Raw genomic sequence first — 23,309 nt, 5'->3', positions numbered from 1 at the left:
AGCTTTGGCTAGCTCTCTAAACCTATTATTATTAAAGCTGCTCTCTGCGATGTTCAAATAGATCAACAAACAATAACGACAACAACAACAACAACAACGAAATCACAAAACTATAGTATTGACACTAAGCCAAATGCAATCAAAATATCAAAAACTCAAGTGGATAAATACAAAAAAAAGTAGACGCTTGCTTTCTTGAAATCAAAAACTTTGGAAAGTTTAGTATCTTCTCTCCTAGTTGCTGTGTAACTCTATACACACTTTAGTCTTTCTTGTGTTGATGTAAGTGGACAGAATTAATCCTCTCTACTTGCTCTCAAGCCAAACTAAACTAATACTACTATTATAAAGATATGTTGATCCCCAAACCATCGCATCCAAAATAAACCATCCCTCGTTCACTCCTTATATACCAAAACAAAAACTCTTGCTCCCACCAAACCTACCACTACTACAACACTCTCTCACTCACCATAAACAATTCTATAATTTTTTTTTCCTCGCCCTTTACGCTGATTGCTCATATCGTCCGTATTCTACTTGTTTTTCTTTTGCCTATTTTTTCAACTTGGCGAACCGTGCCATGTCCAATCTTCGGTCGTAAGTACCATAATCCCATGAAATGAAAAACGGAAAGTCAAATCCACAGCTAAAACGGCACCCAGCCAGGTCCGTTTCAAAATGCTGCATACCGGCCTCTAGCGGCCCCCCTCTCTCTTTTTTCGCCTCCAGTAAAAGTGTGCGCGGTATTTGAGTTCTAGGTACGGCGTTGTTGTGCGTGTATGCTGCTGCTGTCACTGGCGTTGTTGTTTGTAATGATAAATATCTTTTCTTGGCGCTTACTCGCGTGCGGGATGTTCTGGGCCGTGCGCCTTGTTACCTTGTTCCTCTTTCGGGAGAAAGACATTCGTGCGCTCGGACGCAAAAACGTACGCAGAAAAATTTAAGGGATCGCCGGTATTAAGCAAAGACGTCCGGAGTGGCTAGACTGTGAAGGGGTCGGAGACGCATTCCGTGCTTCTTTTTTTTTTTTTTTTTTTTTCTTCTGTGGTTTTCTAATGCGTACACGCACATGCACACTTTGTTTTTTTTTTTATTTTTATTTTTATTTTTATTTTTAACTTATTAAATTTTCTGTTTTGCCCTGCCCAGTCTCTCTGGCGAGCTAACCAGCTAGCTACAGTCGTTGACTTCCAGGGCCCTCGCCTAGAAAGAGGCGCACCTCCCCCACAGCAGTTATCCTGCCTGGGCTTTTTGAATCAGCCAGTTCACACCGGAGACAGGCTTAATCCCACGGAAAGGAAACGCTTGAGCTAGAGCCAGACAGAGAGCGGTTCTCAGCGCGTTAAGGCCACACTAGAGCGTGGCGCAGCCTTTTGTGGTTACGTGTGTGTGCGTGCGTGTGTCTGCCATTTTTTTTTTGTTTCGTTGTGCTTCGAAGTGGGATCTCTGGAACGGCTACTTGTCCGGAGATAATATAATCACCGAACAATGATCAGCATGACAAAGAATTCTTTTTTTTTTTTTTTTTCATTCCTTCCTTCCTTTCTTCCTTCCTTCTCCGTGCAGGGAAAAAACCAAAACAAATCGAAGAGGAAGAAAAAAAAGCCACCTGCTTCCCCGGGAGGGGCTCTAGTTCCGTACGGGACCGTTCCGCGGAAAGGTGGGGCTGACAAAGGAGGGTGGAGCTAGCGCTGAGCGTATAACAAAGGATGTTCGATATAGACGATGGTTTCGTTTCAGTTCCTTTCGGACAGAGATTCCTTCCTTAATGTTTTTTTTTTTTTTTTTTTTTTTTTCTGTCGTTGTTTCCTTTCCTGTGATCTCCTCTGGAGGCGATGGGTTGGTTGGATTGCCAGGGCTCAATCAGCTAATCGCCGAAGATGAGACGAAGACTCTGCAAGACTTTAATTCGTATATGTAATAATATAGTGTAGTGTAGATACGCCAGGGCCAGGGCCAGGGCCAGGGCTTAGGCTAGGGTTCTATATCTTTCTCTCGGGGATTCTTGTTATGAGGCATTGAGGCATCGAGACAACCGGACGCTTTGCCGTGGAGAAACCTTGAAGACGTGTGTATGCGTGTGTGCATGTGTTTTTTTTCTTTCCTTTCTTAGATTAGACGTGTGCTCTCGGCCCTAGAAAACTGGTATCCTTTAATGATTTGGATTTGATGATATGCCCTCTATACCTCTCGCTTTTAGATAGCAAGAAAAAAGCAAAACCGAAATCGAAGCCGGGCCGAAAGCAGAAACTGAGACGTATCAGATCAAATCTGTGTGCCTCGGGTTTAGATGCGTGAACGCCTTTTCTCCTGCATTGACCCTAGTATTTGTTACGTTATGACACATATAAGAGTGCTCGACAGCTAAAAAAGAAGAAGAACGAATTAAAAAAGAAAAATTACGTACGTATGTTATCGAATTGGATCATAAGTCGAGCGGAGGGTGAAAGAAGGCTGAGCCACCACACCAGCACCATCACCACCGACTGGCCGACCGCGGCATATATTTGATTGGGGGTTTGAGATTGAAAAAATTTGGGTTTCCAATATGGTCCTCCTGGTCTCCCCTAATATTTGAGCCCATCCTCATTATGGTCCTCATATAGATCCGGCTTTTGCATCATCTCCCGCCATTCCTCTGGGAAATGTTCCACTTCAGCCCATTTCTCGAACCATCCTTTGTCCCTTAAGATATTACGCACAGGTGTGCCCGGGACAGGAAATTGCCAACACAGGAATGTATATAGCACGAATGCGGAAACGTACCCAACAATGTAGTTTAGGTAATATATGCGCATCGCAGCTTTGGACACTTTGACGTCGTCGGCGACTTCGCCGATGAATCCTGTGAAATTGAAGGCCATCGAGCCCAGGTACGCGAGAAGTGCGCGCCAGTTAAACCCAAAACGGTTACCGTACATGTAGAAGGACCCTGGTTTGATCGAGTACAAATGCGTGAGCTTGATGTACCCGCGTCTCACTACGTAGTAGTCTGCAGCAGCGATACCGGCAATGGACGACAAGAAAATGGCGTATGCACTTAAAACCGTGGTGAACTTGCTCGAAGATGACATAAGGTTCCATGGGCAGATGCATAGTGCCAAACACGCACAAATAACAGAACCGCGTCTGATGTTGATGAACTTGGGCAACATGGCAGTCATATCGGTACCCGCTGAAAGCGAGTTGGCTGAGATGTTGGTACCCAATTGAGAAAGCGCAAACACAAACGAGATCAAGAACACACCAGCACGCGTACCGCTTGAATACGAATCGTGCAAGAATTGCTCCATGATATCAACGGGACTCCAGTAGTTCACGCGGTACATGCTGTAACCAGCAGCAGTAACCAAAATACCGATCAAAGAGGTGATGGAGAACAAAAATGGAATTGCCAAAGCTTGAACTGTGAAGGAAGAGTGCTTTGTCTTGGCAAAACGAGAGAAATCCGGAGCATTGACGGTTAGCGTTGCGAAGTTACCCAATGATGCCATGATGGCTCTCATGTAAGCCCAGTTTTTAGCAGAACCGCTCACCTTAATATCGGTAAGATCACCTAACGCAATGTTGCCGTGGGACTTCTTCAAGGTCCAAATTAAAAACCCAAAAGCGGCAAATGGAACCAGACACGCTTTGACTGTAAACAAATGACGGATCGCATGAGGTGGCACAAGCAACGCTGGGAACGACACTAACCAAAACAAAAAGAAGCACATGAATTGGTACGTCGTCGCATTGGGGGATGAAATCCCATCAGGGATACGCGAGGGCAAGTCAGTTCCAAAAATACTTTGTAACATTAGCGACACTGGGGTATATGCGATCCACGCTTGTACTGAATACCACACAACAGCCATAACAACACGATTCAAGACACTCCAAAGCGAAAAGTAAATACCAAAGGATGACCTAGCAACCACAGGGAATGAAATATGGTACATGGCACCACATCTCGAAGAAACACTGACCAAAATACCAACGATACTGTAACCAATCCACACAGTAATCCACGTCTGCCACCAGTTAAGACCTAACTGTAAACCTGTTGCTGCAACCTGGAAAGTATTGATGTTGAAACAGTCTGCTAGCCAAAACCACAAGTAATTGAACCACGCCCAGCGTCTTCTCTTTTCTTCAACAGGTTTCAAATCATCGTTATACAAGAATGACTCACGTATCGTAAGTTTACTGAGTGACTTGTTCACCAAGATATACTCATAGTATATCTTGCTCCAGATTGAGCTGTACTCGCCAAAATCTTCGCTATCATCACTGCTATCTTCGTTTTGAGTTACCGACTCATCAATTTGCACAATTTTATCCTTTTGCAGTTCTGCAGAAGATGAGGAAGACGCCCTTCTATTCTTCTCAATCCTATCAAACGAGCCTCTTGCAACAGCTGCAGAGGAGTTACTGAAATATTCCGCAAGTTGAACCGACATTGTTCTTCTTGACAAAGATTGTTACTTGCTTGCTATATCATATGCTTAACCACTCTTTAACCGTTCCAATTATCCGTTGTCCATGTTAGTTCCATCACCCCTCACCACTAACAACATCACCACTTATATATGCATTTCTGTGTGCGTATGTTCGAATGGTGACTACAGCTAGCCGTTCTATTCCAGAACGCTTATGACTTGACTACCTTATCTCATCCCTAAAAAAAAAAAAAAAATTATGGGGATACATAGCTAGCAGACCAAACTACTCTCGTAAGCTTATCTCAGGCTTTCTTGCCCTTTTCAAATCTACCGCCATCCCTAAAGTTGCGCCCAATTGCGATCGGCGTCGCCTTTCCTAGCTTATCGTGCATACTTATCCCGTTTATCGCAACAACTGCTGATTGATATCAGACAGAGGCTTCATTCGAAATATGGTGAGCGATGGGATGCGATGAGCTTCTCAGAAAAAGGCGTAGGAGAAATTAGGAAAATCTACAAATTTTGAAAAAAATCTAAAAAATCTGAAAAATATCTCCTATGGAGAAAGCCGATATGTGGTGTTTGGGTGCATCATAAAACATGTTCGGTATGAGAAAGAAAAGAGAGCGAGACAGACCCTGAACATCGGCTGGAGTATCTTTGCAGCATCCTTAGATCATGCAACGGATCAGGGCTGCCAGCGAAAGAGAGGTTGACTTGGCACGCATGTACCACTACTAAGTTACCTCTTTTAGGTTTCTCTCAGAGTGGTCAGTAATAATTGAGAGTTGAAAAAGTATACTCTTGTACTATAGATTTATTAGAATAAAGTTATTTGAGTGGTACTAGTAGAAAGGAACCCAAGCATATCGATTATGTCTTGTTCTTTTTGAATCTAGCAAGAGTTCTCTCAACCAACGATCTTGGGCTTATGCGCTTCACACTGAAGATGTAGTACAAAGCGACCATCGCGAAGATGTTGAAACAAATGTATACCCAGAGGAAACCAAAGTTTCTCCATATGTTGTTGTAGGATGCAGAAATAAACGAAAGATATTCGTCACCAACCTTGTATCTACAGTATGCACAGTTTGTGTTGGCGTCCGGATTTTGGACGTATCCGAATCCACTAGATAAGTAAGATTTCATGTACGAGCCACAAGTCTCACCTGATGGTGGTTCGAAGTAAGATAGCTCTTTCTTGGTACACTTCACTTCCTTATTGTGCAACATGAACGAGACAAGATTCTGAATAAAATATGTGTATGGAGAAACTTTCCACATGAAGGTCCAAAATCCAGGCATTAGGTTAACGGGTTGCACAACACCACAGAAGGAAATCATAAATGATAAGAGCAAACCCATAATGACACTGGAACTTGGAAGATCGGGGGACATATACAACACCGCCAAACCGAAACCGACACAGTACAGTTGGAACATTACACAGTAGTTCAAAAAGAATAATCCTGCCTTCACACTGGTGTATTCAGCTCTCAATGGGAAATAGAAGGAAACAAAGAATAGAGTGCTACACCATAATTGGTATGGCAACTCTGTGATGTATTGTGTTATCAAGAGACAACTCCAGTGGAACATATTGGATCTGGATTCTCTAACTTCGTACAATTCTCTTGATTGTAGTGCACGGGACTGGATTTGATTCATGGCTGGTGCGGAAACGATACATGCCATGAATGCTGCAAACATCGCATTTTGCAACCCGACATAAGAAGTCCCAACGTTATAAAAGGTGAAACCAATAAACAAACCACTACTGATGTACAACATTGACTTGGCCATTAGATAATCCACATCTCTCCAGAACATTGTCATAGTACGCTTTAACACCTGGACGAATTGGTATCTATAAGGGGTAGCATACTTACTGACCAAAGCAGAAGATGCAGATTCGTCCACAGGTTGGTTTGATAGCTTTTCAATCAACTCATCAATCTCCTTGTTGACTTGCGTAAATTCAGGAGAGTTGACCCATTTATCATGCCAGTTTTCTTTCACAGATGCGGTAGCACCGGCACCAATTGCTTCCAAAATGTATTCTGCAGGGTTTTCCTTCTCTGTACACTTACGGGCACCATTCCTTTCGAAGTATCCCAATAGGGTCGAAGAATGTTCGCCAATATCACCGAAGTACACAGTTTGACCACCTTTACGCAATAGCAATAGCCTATCAAATTCTTCAAACAAAGTTGCGGAAGGTTGATGAATTGTACACAAAATCGATTGGCCTGCCATGGCTAACTTCTTCAACAATTGAACAATAGACCAGGCAGACTGTGAATCAAGACCAGAGGTAGGTTCATCCAAAAACAAAAGCAAATTAGGTTTGGCAACCAATTCAACAGCGATAGAGAGTTTCTTTCTTTGTTCGACATTTAAACCATAACCAATGTCACCCACCAAGGCTTCACTATAAGGCTCCATATCCAAGATTTGAATGACTTTTTCGACATAGTCTAGTTTTTCTTCATCGGAAACACTTAAGGGTCTTCTGGTCCTGGCAGAGAATTGTAACGACTCTCTGACTGTCATTTCTTTAATATGAACATCCTGTTGTTGGACATATCCTGTTCTTCTTTCAAACGAGGCATCAATTGGTTTTCCATTTACGAGCATGTCACCAGTGACAACACCAATGTCTGTTCTCTGAGCAAGAGTGTTTAACAATGTTGTCTTACCTGCACCAGATTCACCCATTAAGGCTGTTAATGTACCTGGCTTGACATAACCTGAAACGTGATCCAATAGTAGACGCTCTCCACCTTTGTAAGGAATAGTGTAACATATCTCTTTCCAGAAGAAAACACCTTCACTTCTCAAGTCTGCAAATAGAGCTGGGTCATCTGATTTTGCAAAGCTGTCAGCGGTTTGATTAGTAGATTCAGAAGGATCAATGTTAGACTCACTGTCTCTAAGGGTTTTCTTCAAACCGGTCCCCTTCTTGAAAATCAAAGCGTCACCATTACTTTTGATGGGTGTCTTAAATTCTGTAATAAAACATTTGATAGCGAAGAAGCCAACCAAGAAAGCAATCAAAATACCAAAGTTCCTCCAAACATGAGAATATGTGTAACCATATTGAAGCTTCAAGTAATTGTTACCTAAAACATATGATTGGCCCTTTTGAGAACCAATGAAAGCACAAACCTTGTAATCACTACTAACATTGGCATATGCAGGACCAGTAGGGACTAGAGTTCCACCACAATCCATCTTTCTAGCGTAGAATTCTGCCTCCAACATGTTTTCGAACGCAAATCTTAATGGTAAGATATAAGAAATCCACTTAAACCAAGGATGCATGGATGGTGTTTGGATGATATATGTGGAATACAAAGACAATGCCATCATAACCAAACCTGCGATAGCATTGGCTTGAGACAAAGAATCACACGCAGCAGTGATCATCTCAAAGAGAGCATTAATGGCTTCTGAGGCAAGAGCCAAGAATAAGTAACACATGAAGAACCTGTTAGCTTCTCTAGTCAAACCTGATAAGAAGTATAAGATAATGAGGAAAAATGTCAAAGAAATCATTCTGAAAAATGCGCTAGAGACCGTTGAAGCAAAGGCTTCAGCAGAAGGATGGTATAAAGAGTATGCAATGTGCTTTTGTAAAATAGGTCTGTTGGCTAAACTGATATTAGCCAAACCCATCAACGAAAAGTAAAGGATAGCAAAATACAAAATACCACCACGGGAGAAAGCACCAGAGGTTCCACTTGGGGTATTATAATATAAGGAACCAGTGATAAATGCTTGAATGATTGCCGCCACAGTGTTTGTAATTGTAAATGCTTTATCACCATAAATTCTTTGGAAACCTCTCTTAGTACAAAGTACAATTTGAGCCCAGTAAGAAATGGTATACTTAGAACGCTTTCTGGATGCTTTGTCCTTTTCAGCGGCCATGGATTCTTTGTACAATTGCAAAGTTTGAGCACCATCAACTTCGTTTGTTTCATAGTGTTCGATGCTTTGCAGTAGTTGCTGATATTCTTCAGATTCTTCCCATACTCTGACAAAATCTTCTCTGGTCCTTGGAACCTTACCTTCATAACCAGGTTTGACATGATGGAAACCGTTTGGATCCGTTAACGATGTCAAAAATTCCGCGGTTGCTTGTCTTGCAGGGCAAACGAACCCAATTTTCTCGAAATAAGCCTTTGCATCTTCTATACGACCAAAGTATATTTGCTTACCATCATATAGGACAGTGACTTTATCAAACGTTTCGTAAATGTTTTCACTAGCCTGGTAGATGGTGATCAACGCAGTCGATTGTAATAAACTGGTCATACATCTGATGGCTTCGGTGTATTCAAGGGCAGTAGATGCATCCAAACCACGAGTGGCATTATCCCAACAGTAGATTGAACCACGGGCAGCCAATGCTTCTGCAATCGAGACACGCTTACGTTCACCACCAGACACACCTCTCACAAAATCATTACCCACCTTAGAGTTATAGGTGTGCTTTAAACCAAAAATGGTAGCATACAAGTCTCTAATGAACTCGACATACTGTTTCCTGGTGAAGTTTTTTATTCTTTTGCTTGGTGTCTTACAAGCAACAGCGAAATCCAAAGTTTGTTGGACTGTCAAATGAGGGAAATGCACATCCATTTCACCGTTGTAGATAACGTCTGCCTTGAAATACTTTAGCATATCTTTGAGTGGGACACCATCGTATGAAATGCTTCCCTCAACACCTTTGAAGTGAGTCAATTCACCAGCCATAGTCTTCAAGAGCGTGGAACACCCAGATCCTGGTCTACCCAACACGAGTAGCATCTCACCGGGTTTCACAAGTATGTTAATGTTACTGATAATGTCTCTAAGAGTTGTTTGTCTTGCTTTGCGAATACCTTTGTAAATGGTGACAGGTAACATCATCATGTCACCATAAGTCGACCCTTCCAAAAATTGAGCATCCACACCTTTCACTTTCACACCACGCGCGGTTATACCTGACTTTCTCAAATGAATTCCTTCATCCCTCGAGGCTTGCAGGATTCCCCGAATTTCTCTGTACATGTCGAAATCCCCATCGACTTCGTCCCATTCTGAAAGAGTAGTCGAACGGCGAGACAACGTTTTCGAAAGCGTCTCAACCTTCTTCAAAAACTCGGGATCTTCAGAAGCCCTCTTGATGACCTCACCTTTATCGACTGCAACGTCAAACTCCTCAACCGAAACCGCACGGCTAATGCCGCTTCCAGTGCTCGAAACTTCCATAATATCGTTTTGTTTCAAGCTTCAGGTTTCCGCTTCCGTCTTAAAGTTTAAAGTTTATTACTTTAAAGATTCAATTGTACGAAACGCTACTACCTCTACTTCGCTTCTTGACGCCTTGGTGATGACCTTTACTTATGTGTGGCATTCATGCTTTTATATATAGCAAACAATGACAATGATTATTCAATGTCATCGCGCATGGTCCGAAATTACTTATTTTGTCTTCAACACCGGCTAGATACTAAAAAAGAAATGACCAAAGGCCGGGCGATGGCGAAGCCAGTTAATTCCACGGAAATAAGTGGAAAATTTAGGCAAACAAGCAAGTTGCGTCTGTTTACCATTAGTAAACGAGCATATTCAGTACACGTATAGCCTATGAGAGTTGCTGAAAATAAGAGGGTCTTAGTAATGGACTCTAGAAACGTAAAAGCGTTTTGCCTGGTTGCATAGTTTTTCAGTAGTCGGATATCTTGTATTTGTGTGGGTGAGATTTACTCAATAGAAAGATTTTCCTGTTGCGTCACGTGCCGTTGGTTTGAGTTGGTTTGGTTTGGGTTGGTTTTTTTTTTTTTTTTTTTTTTTTTTTCTTTCTTTGCCTTTCTGTTTTTGAACTTTCTAGCAACCCGCGGCTACAGCAGCGCTTTAGCATAGGATTAATAATGGTAATAATGGTAGTAATAATAATTATGTACACCACGGTAAAACTAATAACAATATTTAGAGCATCAGAAAGGGTGAAATTAATTAATTAATTAATTGCAAAGAAGTGAAGGAAAAAACTCCATGGAAATGGAGGCACAAGAGGACTGACTGGGTAGTTGTAGCAGTTCCTTTTCTTGGGTTTATAATACAAGGTATTGGAAAATCTATGTAGCGGATAAACCGAAAAGACACAAACAAACACACACTATGGACTATATACAATCGATATAGACCAAAAGGAATAATTTTTGCTCAGGGTTTAGGTTACACGATCTCAAATACCATGAAAATAGAAATGAAGTGAATAAAACGAATACTTTGAAAAAATAGAGGGAATCACAGAGATTCTTTTTCTTGTAGGTTTTATACTTAGTTCATAGACTTAACCAACTTGTTGATGAATTCTTCACGGTTACCGAAAGAACCACCTTGGATGAAGTGCTTGAACTTTCTTGGGACACCCCAACCACCGGATGGGTTGGACAACTTGAATGGCCACAAGAAGTTGTTGGCTTGCTTGAAATGAGGACCAACGGTGACGATTTCGTGGATCAAGTCATCGATGGACAAGATACCGTACTTACCCAAGCTAGCTTCAACGACAGCGTTGTCGGACAATGGGATTCTTTGCTTGTTGACCTTACCGAAACCTCTCTTGTAGACCAATTGTCTGACAGTAGAGTAGGATGGGTAACCGTAAGCAACGTATGGTTCAATCAACTTCAACAATTCAGAAGTAGCCTTGGTGACCTTGACGAAAGTACCAGAGTTGATTTGGTTCAATCTCAACAATTGCAAAACCTTTCTTGGCTTTGGTGGGATCTTGTTGATACCCTTGATTCTGACAACGAAGACCAACTTGGCTTCAGCTGGAACGTAGTAAGAAGAGTTAGCCTTAGCTTCTCTCTTAGCATCGATGACAGCTCTTTCAGCGGCTTCGTATTCCTTTTGGTAAGCAGCGTTTCTTTCCAAAATGGCAGCTCTCTTTTCCTTGTTAGCCTAATTTCAATTGATTATTAAATAATAACAAGCGAATTGGAATGTGTGAAGGGCTATACAGACACAGCACATATCCAAATTCGATATCATTATTTTTTTTTCATAAATTGTTAGTAAATTGTGTTACCAAAGTGTGCATTCGAAACAATTCTGGCTCTTACAAACACAGTAAACTGAGTGATATTGTACTGTTCGAGAGTAGACTTCGAAAGGGAGGAAAAAGATTAAGAGTTAGAGAAATTGAGATTCATTCTTTGTAATTAAAGTCAGGCGAAAGATGGTGATTAGGTTCGACAACATCGCCGCAGCTAGTCGATAATTGAAATGGGATTCAAAAGGTCTTCATCATATAAACATACAAGGAAAAAAATCAATTTTACATCCTCCTACTCCCCCTCAATGTTTCGATGTCTCATTCTCTAATGAGTCCGCTATATCATGGAAAACATGAAGGAAATATCGTTTCTCAGAATACAATGCAAGTAAGATCAGATTGCTCATACAAATGACAATGTTTGAATAAAATTTTAAAAACATACAGCCTTACGAGCAGCTCTTTCAGCAGCAACTTGCTCAGCAGTCTTTTGTTGAGCCTTAGACTTCTTGACTTGGGATTCTGGAACTAAAACCTTTCTAGTTGAATGCGTTTTATGAAAAAACTTAGTTGTTAGTGAAATTGATTCTTCAAAAAGAGGTTATCTCCGCCGGCACACAACCAGTGTAGATTGTGCGGTAGTCCGACAATAACGCCGTTCTTGAATAAAAGAGATGATTTATACAAAAGTCACACCGAATTGAAATCACCACATTTTCATTCGACGTCAGGGAGTTGTGCAGAGATAGAGCGGAGGCTAAAGACCATAAGTTTTGGTGTTTACAGGTACTAAAGCCAACAACTACCCAGGAGTAATATCCCGAGTAATCTATCTTTGTCCTAAATTTAATTAGGAAATCCCCTACTTTATAACGAGAGCTGTTTATACCAGTCTCATGTTATCTAACACTGAATAGTACTACAACTTGGATGTTGATTTGAATATGAAAAATACTCAGATTAACAACTAAGTGTAACTCAGATATAGATCAACTCATTTGTTCATTAGAAATAATGAATTAACGTACTCAGCAGCCATTGTTCTTGATGTTCGTTGTGGTTTTGAGTGAATTAATTATTTACCATTATTAACTAATCGTGTGCTAACTTAAACTTGTTCATTCAATATTCATATTTTATACTCGAAACCATAACGAATTATTTCACTTTCGATGTGATGTGATGTGTGAGTGTTTTTTTGGACACTTTTGAAACCATAATATATCCAAATTAGGAAAGTGAAAATCGTTAAAAACCAGTATGAAATAGGAGGTATGGGTGTAGAACAATTAACAGTCACAAATAGGTATTAATCACATGATTTTGAATTCATTTTAGAGCACAGTGTATTAGTGGTGTTCATACCTGCGAATAAGTTCTGTTACATAATGAACGATGAATGCTCGCTCGATTACAAGCTCGAACTTAGAAAAGACAAGAGTTATGTAAATGAATTAATTGAATGTGAAAGGCTCTAAAATCAGTCCCGAAAGATGGTGTTAATTTGTAGACATCATCGCCGTAGCTAGCCACATTAGAAATGTTCAAGACATTTGTCATCACTATAGAGCCTCTTGTATTCCAAGAGAAAGTTTCATTTATTTACAGTTCGTCGATATCAACGATACAACAACCTCACGTTAACCCTAACGTGATAGTCAATGTACCGTTGATTTAATGGACGATCAGTTAATTGATATGAAGGTCCTTAATACCTCAACGCATCGACTAACAAATCCTATTGGAATTCTATGCTATAGAAGATTTCTTTGAACAAACATTATGTTAAACTTGATGGAACTAAAAAATTATAATGTTTTTTTTTATAACTGAAAAAAAATCCAGGAAAAACCAAAAAAGAAAACGACCCTAGTTTTGAAAGTGTTAAGCAGGGTTCTCTTTAGGGCTTCGAAATATGAACAAACCTGTGAACCCATCTTGCTCTTATATCGAATAAGTAAATTTGAAATTCTAAAACGCCATTTAAGTAGTAAAAACGCATTACCAGTTAAAGGGGAAATGGAATGACGATGATGCTTATCTTGTTTCTCTATGTAGCTCCTGCAGGAATGTTCTTTGTAAACATTCTATATGAAAATGTCAACAATATTTTATTCGAGCAGGAAAAGAATATTCAAATAGTAAGATGACTCCGAAATGTTATTTGTTGTAAATACGATTAAATAGAGGTCTGAATCAAAGTTGAACACAGGCATCATAAAAGAAAAATCTGTTATCAAATCTAAATGAGTTACGTTGGTGATAGAGGGGCATTGCTTTCCACGGGAAAAGACTACAATCATGCTACCGATGGTGAATATAAGAGATTAAGAGGGCTGGCAGACCAAGCGTTTAAGGAAAAGCAAAAACTATCACAGCAATCTCAACAATGTTACAAGTCAGGTGATAAATCTCGAGCACACGATTTGAGCGAAGAAGCTAAGCGGAAACTAAAAGAAGCCGAAGATTATAACCTCCAAGCAGCAGAATATGTTTTCGTGGCCAATAACGCAGATAGTTCGAGTAACGAAATTGACTTACATGGGTTGTATGTCAAAGAAGCCAAATGGATTTTGCAGCGCCGAGTGGCTGCAGCTGTGAAAAATGGCGAAACTGAATTACATATTATAGTGGGGAAAGGTCTACATTCGGCTCATGGTGTTGCCAAATTGAAGCCAGCTATCCAGGAACTTTGTGATGAGGCTAACTTGAATGATCACGTTGACCCAAAGAATGCAGGTGTTGTAGTTGTTGATTTAAGAGGGGCTAGAATTCCAGTGTCATGGGATACTACAGACTTTTCGACTTACGCACAATCTCAAGCTAAACCAAGTAAACCGCAACAGATTTACAGCAGCCCACAACAACCACAATATCAACAGAACAATCAACAACAACCACAGTTCCAGTCCCAATATCACCAGCAACAGCAGCATCAACCTCAACAGCAATCGTTCACTGAATCAAAACTATTCGAACAATTATTATCCCTATTCTGCCAATGTATCAAGAAAAATATATAGCTTAATTAATATACAGCTCCGGTCTGTATCCACATGTAATCATATCATATTGTTACCATTAAAGTTATTATTGTTACTCTTTTTTCTGAAATCTCAACCAATTAACTTATGCCAAACACGGAGTTATAGTTCTGCATCAACTCTGACGTATTACGTTCGATATTATTTTCCATCCTATCTTTGAAATACCATTGAATTCTGCTTAGCATGCTACTTCTTTCCCACCAAGACTCTTGTCTCATGAAGGGCGACGCCGGTACAGCTACTGGACGTTTTGTAAGGCTTATTAGTGGTATAACGTAGCAACCCAGTACTACAATAACAAAAAGAAATAAAGCTTTCGGTAGTAGGTGCAGAAAAGCTGTTATTAGAAACTTGGTATTTATCCATTTTTTTATAGGTTTAGCAACTAACCCATAATCAAGCTGTTGTTTTAGATCACGTATGGCCTCATCTTGTTCCGCAAGTTTCCTGTTCAATTCTCCAATTATGAACTCGTGCTTGGTATTATCTATTACTTTCGCATTCTTCTTCTCTTGAGCCAAAAAGAATTGGAACTCTCGTTCCAAGAACCCATATTTATCCTTCCATTCTTGCAGTTCTCTTTTCAAACTTTGAAGCTGTTCCGCAGTATCCGGCAAAGAATCATTTGATGACCTCCTATAACTCCCAAACAATCCACTCCCACGTCTATTTGGTGTGAAAACTTCAGATTCTTTAGCCATTTCAATGGCGGCATCGAAGGATGTTCCAACAAGCATCGAAAACACTTGTTTGAACTCTTCCTTTGTGACCCTTTTCATAGGATCACTGCTTATCCAAGACTCTATTACTTTATCATTCGATGATGTCGTTAGTTTAGATGGCAACTCATTGCTGATAAACCCTATCAAGTTAGGAATATCGTTTGCATATATATAACCGCGTTTCTCGCCATCTAACAACGACCACGCACGATCCAAAAACCGTGAACCGTCCATTATTCGACAAGACTCCCAAAAGTTCTTGTATATCAGAAAAGGTGTCGATTACACTCTAATTATTTGGTATAGAGAGTGCTTATGTTCCTGTTCTCTAGTCTTTCTCTATCTATATTGTAATGGCGTTTATTTATTATACGCGCTTTTTTTTTATTTTTATTATTTGTTCTCTATTTACATAAAGTAGTCAGGGCCGAAATTTCATGGAACGCTGACGCTAAAAGGGCACAATATACAGAGTGCCTCCAATCCCAATGTCACATCATATGTAACAGTTGCAGGCACTTTTAGAAAACGAAAGAATCACATCTTAACTGATATTGAGAATATTTAACTTTTGTAGAGATACGGGTGCATATATATATTTTTATATTTAAATGTATTAAATTCTAATCGTTCTTGTCTGATGGGTCGATTTTAAAGAGCTTATCTGGGTTAAGAATACGTGAAGGATCCAGGGCCATTTTTATCCTTCTCATAACTGATATAGTATCATCACCAAGTTCCAGAGCCAAAAATTTCCTCTTTGAAGTACCAATACCGTGCTCACCACTACATGTTCCCTCATTGGCAATAGCGCGAATGTTCATATTGTCTATGACCTCCAAGGCTTTCTTTTCGTTCGTGTCATTATACATAACCAGGCAGTGGAAGTTACCATCACCTACATGGCCCACAATTGTTCCATACAGACCGGAACTGGTAACTTCTTCCAAAGTCTCGTCTATGACTGACGCCAGTTTCGATACGGGGACTGCAATGTCAGTCGACCATATTTTGACATCTGGCCCAAACAGGTGTCTACCATAGTCAATTGAAGACCAGAAGATAGCTTTTCTAGCAGACCACAGCTCCTCTTGCTGTTCATGTGTTTCTGCGAACTCACAGGATGTGCATTGGGCATCTTTCGAGAGTTTTTTGATATCATTGACGACTTCCTTCAGGATCTTTTTATTATGCGATCCCAGTTTGAAGAGCAGTGTTGGCTGCTCTTTCCACTTTCTTGAAGTTTGCCCGCTAAAGTTGATAGCTTTCATCATGTTACCATCTAGCAACTCGATAGCGTTTATTCCCAATATACCTTTTTTCGTTAGAAGTTGCACTAAATGCGAGGCCTTGGATAGGTCTTCAAAGCTTACAATGCTGATCGTTTCGTATATTGGTTTGACGTGTAACTTCACTGTTGCTTCTGTTACCACGCCAAGGGTACCCTCAGATCCGATAAACAGACCAGTAAGATTGTAACCGTTAGACGATTTCTTTGGTCTTTGTCGAGTCTTGATGATTGTTCCGTCTGCGAGGACAACTGTCATGTTCACAACGTTTTCCTTCATCGTCCCGTACCTGTAGGCGTTGGTTCCGGAGCACGAGGTTCCAATTTGCCCTCCGATCTCGCATCCCGGCGCACCGTCGGGTCCAAACATCAGACCAAGCTGATTCAGGTGCTCGTCATTCAGCTGCTTAGCAACAACACCAGGCTGTACCACACAGTCCAAATCGTCAACGTTGATTTTGATGACTTTATTCATGTACTTGTTAAAGTCCAGCACCAAGGTGACCGTGTTGTTCTGCTCCTCAGATGCAGCAGCACTGTCCTTTATGTTCCTAGTCGAAACAAATTGCCCCTCGATAGAGGTACCACCGGCGAATGGGATCACGGGAACCTTGAACTCATAGCACAACTTCATGATTTCCGACACATGGTCGGTGTCCTGCGGGAACACAATCACATATGGCCTCTCATTGTCCTTGGGCTTATGCAACGTGTAGTTATTGAACGAGTGGTCGTCGATGTCAGTTTTTTTGAACGAGATATCTTGTTCCCGAACAATCTGTCCAAGACGTTCTCTGAACTGTGCCAGGTCAAACTCAGGATCTAGATACACCGGCGAATCCAAATCTTGCAGCTTGGTCTTCGAACCCAATGGAAACAAAACTTTTGAGTCACCTTTCCCACTCGCACTCGCATATAAATACCCAAGGTACCCAGCCACACCACCAGTACCCACAATTGCAGCTCCAGTATATAGTGTAGACCTTGACTTTTTCGCATGAGCGCGATATGCGCTAGACATACATCTCAACGCTTGGCGTTGGTACGTTTTGAACATCTCTTCAATTCAGCTAAAACCTCTCTCTCTCTCTCTCTCTCACACACACACACACACACACACCTGTAATCCAGCCAATTGGACCATGCACTCAACCCTAGGCGTAAGTTCAACTCCATGCTCAATCCAATTCCAGCTGCACCGCAGATCTCGCGACCATCTCAATCCCCAGCTCTTTTTTTTTTTCACCTATTTAAACTACCCTGCTACTTCTGATTCGACGCTATAAAGGGGCATGCGCAGCATTGTTGAAAAAGCACGCACAGCTACGGGCAGCCAGAAAGGTCGATAAACCTGCATGGCACATGCTCTACTCACTTTTAAGTGCTGTTAAGACCATTACCCGAAGCAAAGAGAGGGCAATAGCACCAAGAGACATTTAAAAGACAAGTTTCTACGCCCACCCGCCAACAAGCGAAACTGTCGCAAAAGAGTAGTAACATGGGTCTATCCGCGGTCTGTAGACAGTACGTGTGTGCGACGGAACTGCATTTTAGCCAGTTGTTCTTGTTTGTTTGCTTCCTGTATTGATTTTAGTGTGGTGCACGGAGTGTTGATGCCAAAAAAATGTATTACGTTTTCCAAGAGATTCCTTTTTATTTTTATAGTAAGAAGTTGGCAAAAAGCGATACTATAAACTAACACTTACCTTAAGGCAACAATAAAAGAATAAATAGGACAGGAAACTGCACGCTCAGGAACTTGTTTCGGACACCGGCTGTTTGCAAACGGAGTTACACACCTGCTTTTATCCTATAGAGACCCGATAGCTCATTTAAACGACGAGTTTGGAGTGTTTTCACGCAGTTGCACAATTTTGACGTCTTGACTTTTTTGCAAATCTAGCTTATTAGGTGGCAGAACGAGTGAAGTCCCAAAAAAAAAAAAAATAGTGACGATTAACTGCCAGGTAGAAGTGATTTCTGAGCTTTCGACTACAACTTTAAGGGTTTACACTCTTATAGACAGAACGACCAGCTATTAGAGACTATTAAGTTGGATCAGATTATTATTATTTTTTTTTGGTTTTTAACTAAGCTAAACTAAAATACCCAGTTTTAACGAGGATATGAATCGGAAAGGCAGTGTTGAGACCATGGACGAGATAACGAACCCTAATGATATTTTACTGCCCCATGAAGGCACTGGGCTAACGCCGGTTGGGATTTCCGTTGGGCCAGAGGCATACCCCATCAACGATGTGCTGCATACGTCGCACTTGAAGGGCGCTGCCGACGTGGAAGACCCGTTGATTGAGGATATCGTGAACCCATCTTTGGACCCGGAAGGGTCTTCCTCAGAGCCGTCTAATGAGGTTGTGACTCCCCTGATGCATCCCTCGTTCAATATAGACCATAACATGCACAGGCCATCTCCAGTTACTGGTGTTTACGGACTGGCAAACACACCTGGTAACCAGGATTACAAGAGCACTACTACGGAGTCGTCAAGAAGGGAGAGTTTTCTGAACGACGCAGACAACCAACAGAACCAACACACACAGCCTGGCAATCGTGGTCAGAAGTACTATAACGGATACAGCCAAACGCACCACCAGCCTGTTGTATCGTTGAACAAAAGAAAGCTGCTTGCAAAACCTCACGGTGTGGACAAGCCGCACAGCAAGAAAAAGATGAGCACTACTCGGGCTAGACCAGCATTTGTGAATAAGTTGTGGAGCATGGTGAATGACAGCACCAATGAGAAGTTTATCCATTGGTCGGACAGCGGTGAGTCTATTGTGGTTCCTAACAGAGAAAGGTTTGTGCAAGAAGTGCTCCCCAAGTACTTCAAGCACTCCAACTTCGCCAGTTTTGTGCGTCAGTTGAACATGTACGGCTGGCACAAAGTCCAGGATGTCAAGAGTGGCAGCATGCTAAGCAACAACGACAGCAGGTGGGAGTTTGAGAATGAGAACTTCAAGAAGGGCAAAGAGAATTTGCTCGAGAATATCGTTAGACAAAAGCCAAACTCAAATATGGTTGGAGGCGGAAACGACGAAGTGGACATTAACATCTTGATGAATGAGTTGGAGACGGTAAAGTACAACCAACTGGCTATTGCGGAGGATTTACAAAGAATCACTAAGGATAATGAGATGTTATGGAAGGAAAACATGATGGCCAGAGAAAGACACCAGTCACAGCAGCAAGTGTTGGAGAAAATCTTAAGATTTTTATCCAGTGTGTTTGGGCCAAACTCTGCAAAGACGATTGGAAACGGTTTCCAACCAGATCTTATTCACGAGTTAGGTGACATGCAAGTACAATCTCCTAACAACAACACCGCTAACATGAACCCAGGTTCTTACCATAACGAGGAAGATCCTATGGCCAACGTGTTTGGACCGCTCACTCCTTCTGATCAGATGAAGATACCCCAGAACCAAGACCACAAGGTTAGGCCAAGGCTTCTAATCAAAAATCGTTCCGGATCAAGTTCGTCATCTTCCATTCCAAGTGAAAGAGCATCATCATATCATAGAATGGTCAGTACTCCAGTTGCAGTGGATCAACTGCACCAGCAGCATACCCAACAACAGCAACAACAACAACAACCTCACATTCAACAACGTAAGCAACGTCAGGCACAGCCACAATTCCCTTATGTGATTCAAAACTCAAACGGAAACTCAAACGGAAACGGAAACGGAAGCGCAAATCCAGCAATCAACAACATTGGTGGTGGGAACGGCACCCAGGTTGGGGTCCAAACTTTCCAACCGCAGCATTCGATACATTCAAGCAACGGAGACATTCAAGAACTTACGCCAAGCATCATCAGCTCTGACTCTCCAGACCCTTCATTTTTCCAAGACCTGCAGAATAACATCGATAGGCAAGAGGAGTCTATACAGGAGATCCAAGACTGGATCACAAAACTCAGTCCAGGTGAGGATGGAAACACCCCAATATTCCCTGATCTCAACATGGCTTCTCAGTTCACCACTTCTCACGGCAACCAGGGCCAAATTCCATCGCAAACTCCAGATTTCAACAACTCACACATAGAGGAACTACAACAACCTCGATTAAACGAGCCGGACATTCCCTCAGAAGAGTTCAATCCACAGAGGAAGAGAAGAAAGGCTACCTGAGGTTCCCTTTCACTTTTTACTTACTTTTCTACAGACTTTCCTCCGCCTTTAACATATACCCCTCCCCCTCACCTGTCCTCAATAGGGCTTTCCCTCCCCCTCTCTTCGAAATTTCCTTTAACACAGGAACTACTAATTATGCTACGCGTCACTAATACTAATATCAGCCCCAGGTTACATTATACATATACACCAACTCTCTATATGTACTATACATGACTTAACAATTAAATAACAAAAAAAAAAACACGTCGCTGGTCATGATAATAATACATGTATATATACCCAATATTTACCCATCCATAAGTATTACTGACAAACGTTCGAAATGTCCATTCGACCAAACTCTATCGTTTCTTTGCCTGTTTCTTTGCCTTAAGAATGTCTTTTCGTCTTCTCCTCAGCTCCGGTTCTCCAAAGAAAAGAATCCTTTCGAAAAAAAAAAACTGATGATATGAAAGTTGTAGCAAAGGAGCCTTAAAAAAATCCGGGGTATCTCCAAATCACAAAGTTTTTAGTAACTTGACATTTGATGGCAGTGAGCTAAGTTGTTGCCATTAGATGGGGGGTTATATAAACGGCGAACCAAATAGAATCGAGACGAAAAGCTAAAACCTGAATAAAGAGCGAAAGGGAGTGGGAGAACGACATTTTTGTTGAGAGTAACTAACTAGCTGTAACAGTTTTTACGTTTGATTTCGAAAGAAAGATAGGCAATAGAGAGAGAGAGAGAGAGAGCGATGGGGATTCCAATCGATATAGATTCGTTGCGGGTCCGGGAGACACGGCCAGATATCGGCATTGGAGGCGTTCAGATGCGCCGAAGGAACAGCAGTTACACTGCTGGGAATAACCTTGTAAGCTCTAGGGGCACAATGAACGGATTGTTGACGCTTCGGAGAGCTGAGTCACGTGAGATGAATCACGGAGGAGAGATGATGAATAGTGGATCTGTGGAAGGATCGTTGGTGGTGTGGGACAAGGAGGGGTCTCAGATAGCTGTTGTTTCGCGTGAGGCTGGGGTTTCTATGTATAATATTGCCGGGGGCATTTCGCCCGGGAACGAGTTGAGCCGTGTAGCGCAGATATCGAGGAACGAGTTTTTGTTTATGGGCCACTCTGATGCTATATACTTTGCTACTGGGGAAGGGGAAGGAGACGATGAAGATGAAGATGGAGACAGAGACGGGAGAGTGCATTTCCAGTCGTGGAATGTTGGTCCCATTACTGCGATGTGGTACATGCCGCACCAGTCCAAGTTTTGCTGCATACTACCCGATGGGACAGCGCATGTTAGCGAAGACCCACGCGTGTCGTTGAGGAGACGGATCTCGATACACGACGACACGCTTGAGTCTAGACAGATGACGCATTATATCCAAGACTATGCGCTCTTGGAGGTTTCGCCTACTGGGGACAGCTTAGCGATTGCCAAGCACTCTGGGGAGATCAGCATTCTGAAGGACGGGTTTCTGCGATACGTTACCGGGTTTGGTCTCACTGAGGAGGAGGCTGCGTACAGGGCTGATCCGAGCGAGAAGGTTACGAAGATGTTGTGGTCCGACGACAGTCGGTTTTTATGCATTGTTACGACGCAAAGGATCCTTGTGTACGATAACGATATGGATGCGATAACTGTTGTTGCTGGCGAGCACCCGAACCAGCACATTTCGTGGGGCGGGAACGGGACGATATTGTTCTTGCTCTCGACGCATTTGTACGGGACGATGCTCAAGTGTTTCGAGCACAACAGCGACGAGCAGCAGTGGATCTGCTGCGGGTTCGAGGACGTGCGGTCGCAATTTAGCGTGCACAAAGTGCACGCCTTCCACGTGTGCGCGGAGAGACAAGCGTTGACGATCTACCACGACCAGGGCCGCATCGACACGTTCGAATACAGGATCACGCAGGCATAGTAGTGGTAACCCGAGTCACGTGACACACACATAATGATTTACTATACTATATACTACATTACACTACACTACACTACACACTACTCCATACTGTATGTAGCCATAAGGCCTCGCAAGGCCCTTCACCAACACACAAAACAAAACAAAACTACAGCCTGGCGCACGCTGCGCCAGGCTACGCTGCGCCAGCAAGTCCGAAACCGAACCCTTCCTCCGGTGCCGTTGCCGTCCGTTGCCGTTGCCGTTGCCATTTTTCTCGTTGCCTATATAACCTGTGTAACCAACCCCCAGTAGGACCCCCAGTAGGACCCTCAGTACTTGCTTGCCCCCCAGTATGGCCCAGTATGACCCAGTCTAACGCTCCGGTAACCGGCATTCGCCCCCGCGGGCTCGGGGCTGTTTCTGCACATCGCTTTGCCAGTGCCCTGCCAGTGCTCTGCCAGTACTATGCCAGCACTATGCCAGCATTTTGTTTCTTTTCGGAATTTCACGCTCAATTTTTTTTTTTTTAATTTTTTTTTAAAGTTTTTTTTTTTAAATTTTTAATTTTTTTTTTTTTTTTTTTTTTTCAAGATTCATTTCCATGACATAGAAAGCGAGAAGAGTTAGATAAAATTATACAGTATGGAAAGAAACAGGAATATGAGTGTAATATAGATGAAAGAGTAAAATATAATATAATATAATATAATAAAATA

The 23,309-nt window shown here is 41.9% G+C and overlaps 8 protein-coding genes across 8 annotated transcripts; 4 read left to right on the top strand and 4 right to left on the bottom strand.

The window, feature by feature from the left end:
• Nucleotides 1-2,570: 2,570 nt before the first annotated feature.
• Nucleotides 2,571-4,445, bottom strand: FUR4 (uracil permease; the record flags this gene model as incomplete). The annotated part of the gene is made up of 1 exon (XM_022822334.1): nucleotides 2,571-4,445. One exon carries the CDS (start codon nucleotides 4,443-4,445, stop codon nucleotides 2,571-2,573), a length of 1,875 nt encoding a protein of 624 aa, XP_022674166.1.
• Nucleotides 4,446-5,300: 855 nt separating this feature from the next.
• Nucleotides 5,301-9,686, bottom strand: SNQ2 (ATP-binding cassette transporter SNQ2; the record flags this gene model as incomplete). The annotated part of the gene is made up of 1 exon (XM_022822333.1): nucleotides 5,301-9,686. One exon carries the CDS (start codon nucleotides 9,684-9,686, stop codon nucleotides 5,301-5,303), a length of 4,386 nt encoding a protein of 1,461 aa, XP_022674165.1.
• Nucleotides 9,687-10,913: 1,227 nt separating this feature from the next.
• Nucleotides 10,914-11,411, top strand: KLMA_10652 (uncharacterized protein; the record flags this gene model as incomplete). The annotated part of the gene is made up of 1 exon (XM_022822332.1): nucleotides 10,914-11,411. One exon carries the CDS (start codon nucleotides 10,914-10,916, stop codon nucleotides 11,409-11,411), a length of 498 nt encoding a protein of 165 aa, XP_022674164.1.
• Nucleotides 11,412-13,730: 2,319 nt separating this feature from the next.
• KLMA_10651 (Smr domain-containing protein) lies at nucleotides 13,731-14,507 on the top strand (the record flags this gene model as incomplete). Its single annotated transcript, XM_022822331.1, has 1 exon — nucleotides 13,731-14,507. One exon carries the CDS (start codon nucleotides 13,731-13,733, stop codon nucleotides 14,505-14,507), a length of 777 nt encoding a protein of 258 aa, XP_022674163.1.
• Nucleotides 14,508-14,608: 101 nt separating this feature from the next.
• Nucleotides 14,609-15,487, bottom strand: MPS2 (Mps2p; the record flags this gene model as incomplete). Its single annotated transcript, XM_022822330.1, has 1 exon — nucleotides 14,609-15,487. One exon carries the CDS (start codon nucleotides 15,485-15,487, stop codon nucleotides 14,609-14,611), a length of 879 nt encoding a protein of 292 aa, XP_022674162.1.
• Nucleotides 15,488-15,876: 389 nt separating this feature from the next.
• On the bottom strand, nucleotides 15,877-17,562 carry DLD1 (FAD-binding oxidoreductase; the record flags this gene model as incomplete). The annotated part of the gene is made up of 1 exon (XM_022822329.1): nucleotides 15,877-17,562. One exon carries the CDS (start codon nucleotides 17,560-17,562, stop codon nucleotides 15,877-15,879), a length of 1,686 nt encoding a protein of 561 aa, XP_022674161.1.
• A 1,132-nt stretch (nucleotides 17,563-18,694) lies between these two features.
• On the top strand, nucleotides 18,695-20,695 carry HSF1 (stress-responsive transcription factor HSF1; the record flags this gene model as incomplete). The annotated part of the gene is made up of 1 exon (XM_022822328.1): nucleotides 18,695-20,695. The coding sequence occupies one exon, from the start codon at nucleotides 18,695-18,697 to the stop codon at nucleotides 20,693-20,695; it is 2,001 nt and encodes a 666-aa protein (XP_022674160.1).
• A 740-nt stretch (nucleotides 20,696-21,435) lies between these two features.
• KLMA_10647 (uncharacterized protein) lies at nucleotides 21,436-22,611 on the top strand (the record flags this gene model as incomplete). The annotated part of the gene is made up of 1 exon (XM_022822327.1): nucleotides 21,436-22,611. The coding sequence occupies one exon, from the start codon at nucleotides 21,436-21,438 to the stop codon at nucleotides 22,609-22,611; it is 1,176 nt and encodes a 391-aa protein (XP_022674159.1).
• Nucleotides 22,612-23,309: the final 698 nt, after the last annotated feature.

This window comes from Kluyveromyces marxianus, chromosome 1 (genome assembly GCF_001417885.1).
Source record: "Kluyveromyces marxianus DMKU3-1042 DNA, complete genome, chromosome 1".
Lineage (NCBI taxonomy): Eukaryota > Fungi > Ascomycota > Saccharomycetes > Saccharomycetales > Saccharomycetaceae > Kluyveromyces > Kluyveromyces marxianus.
The sequence above is the reverse complement of the archived record's forward strand: the minus strand, read 5'-3'. Positions and strand labels throughout refer to the sequence as shown.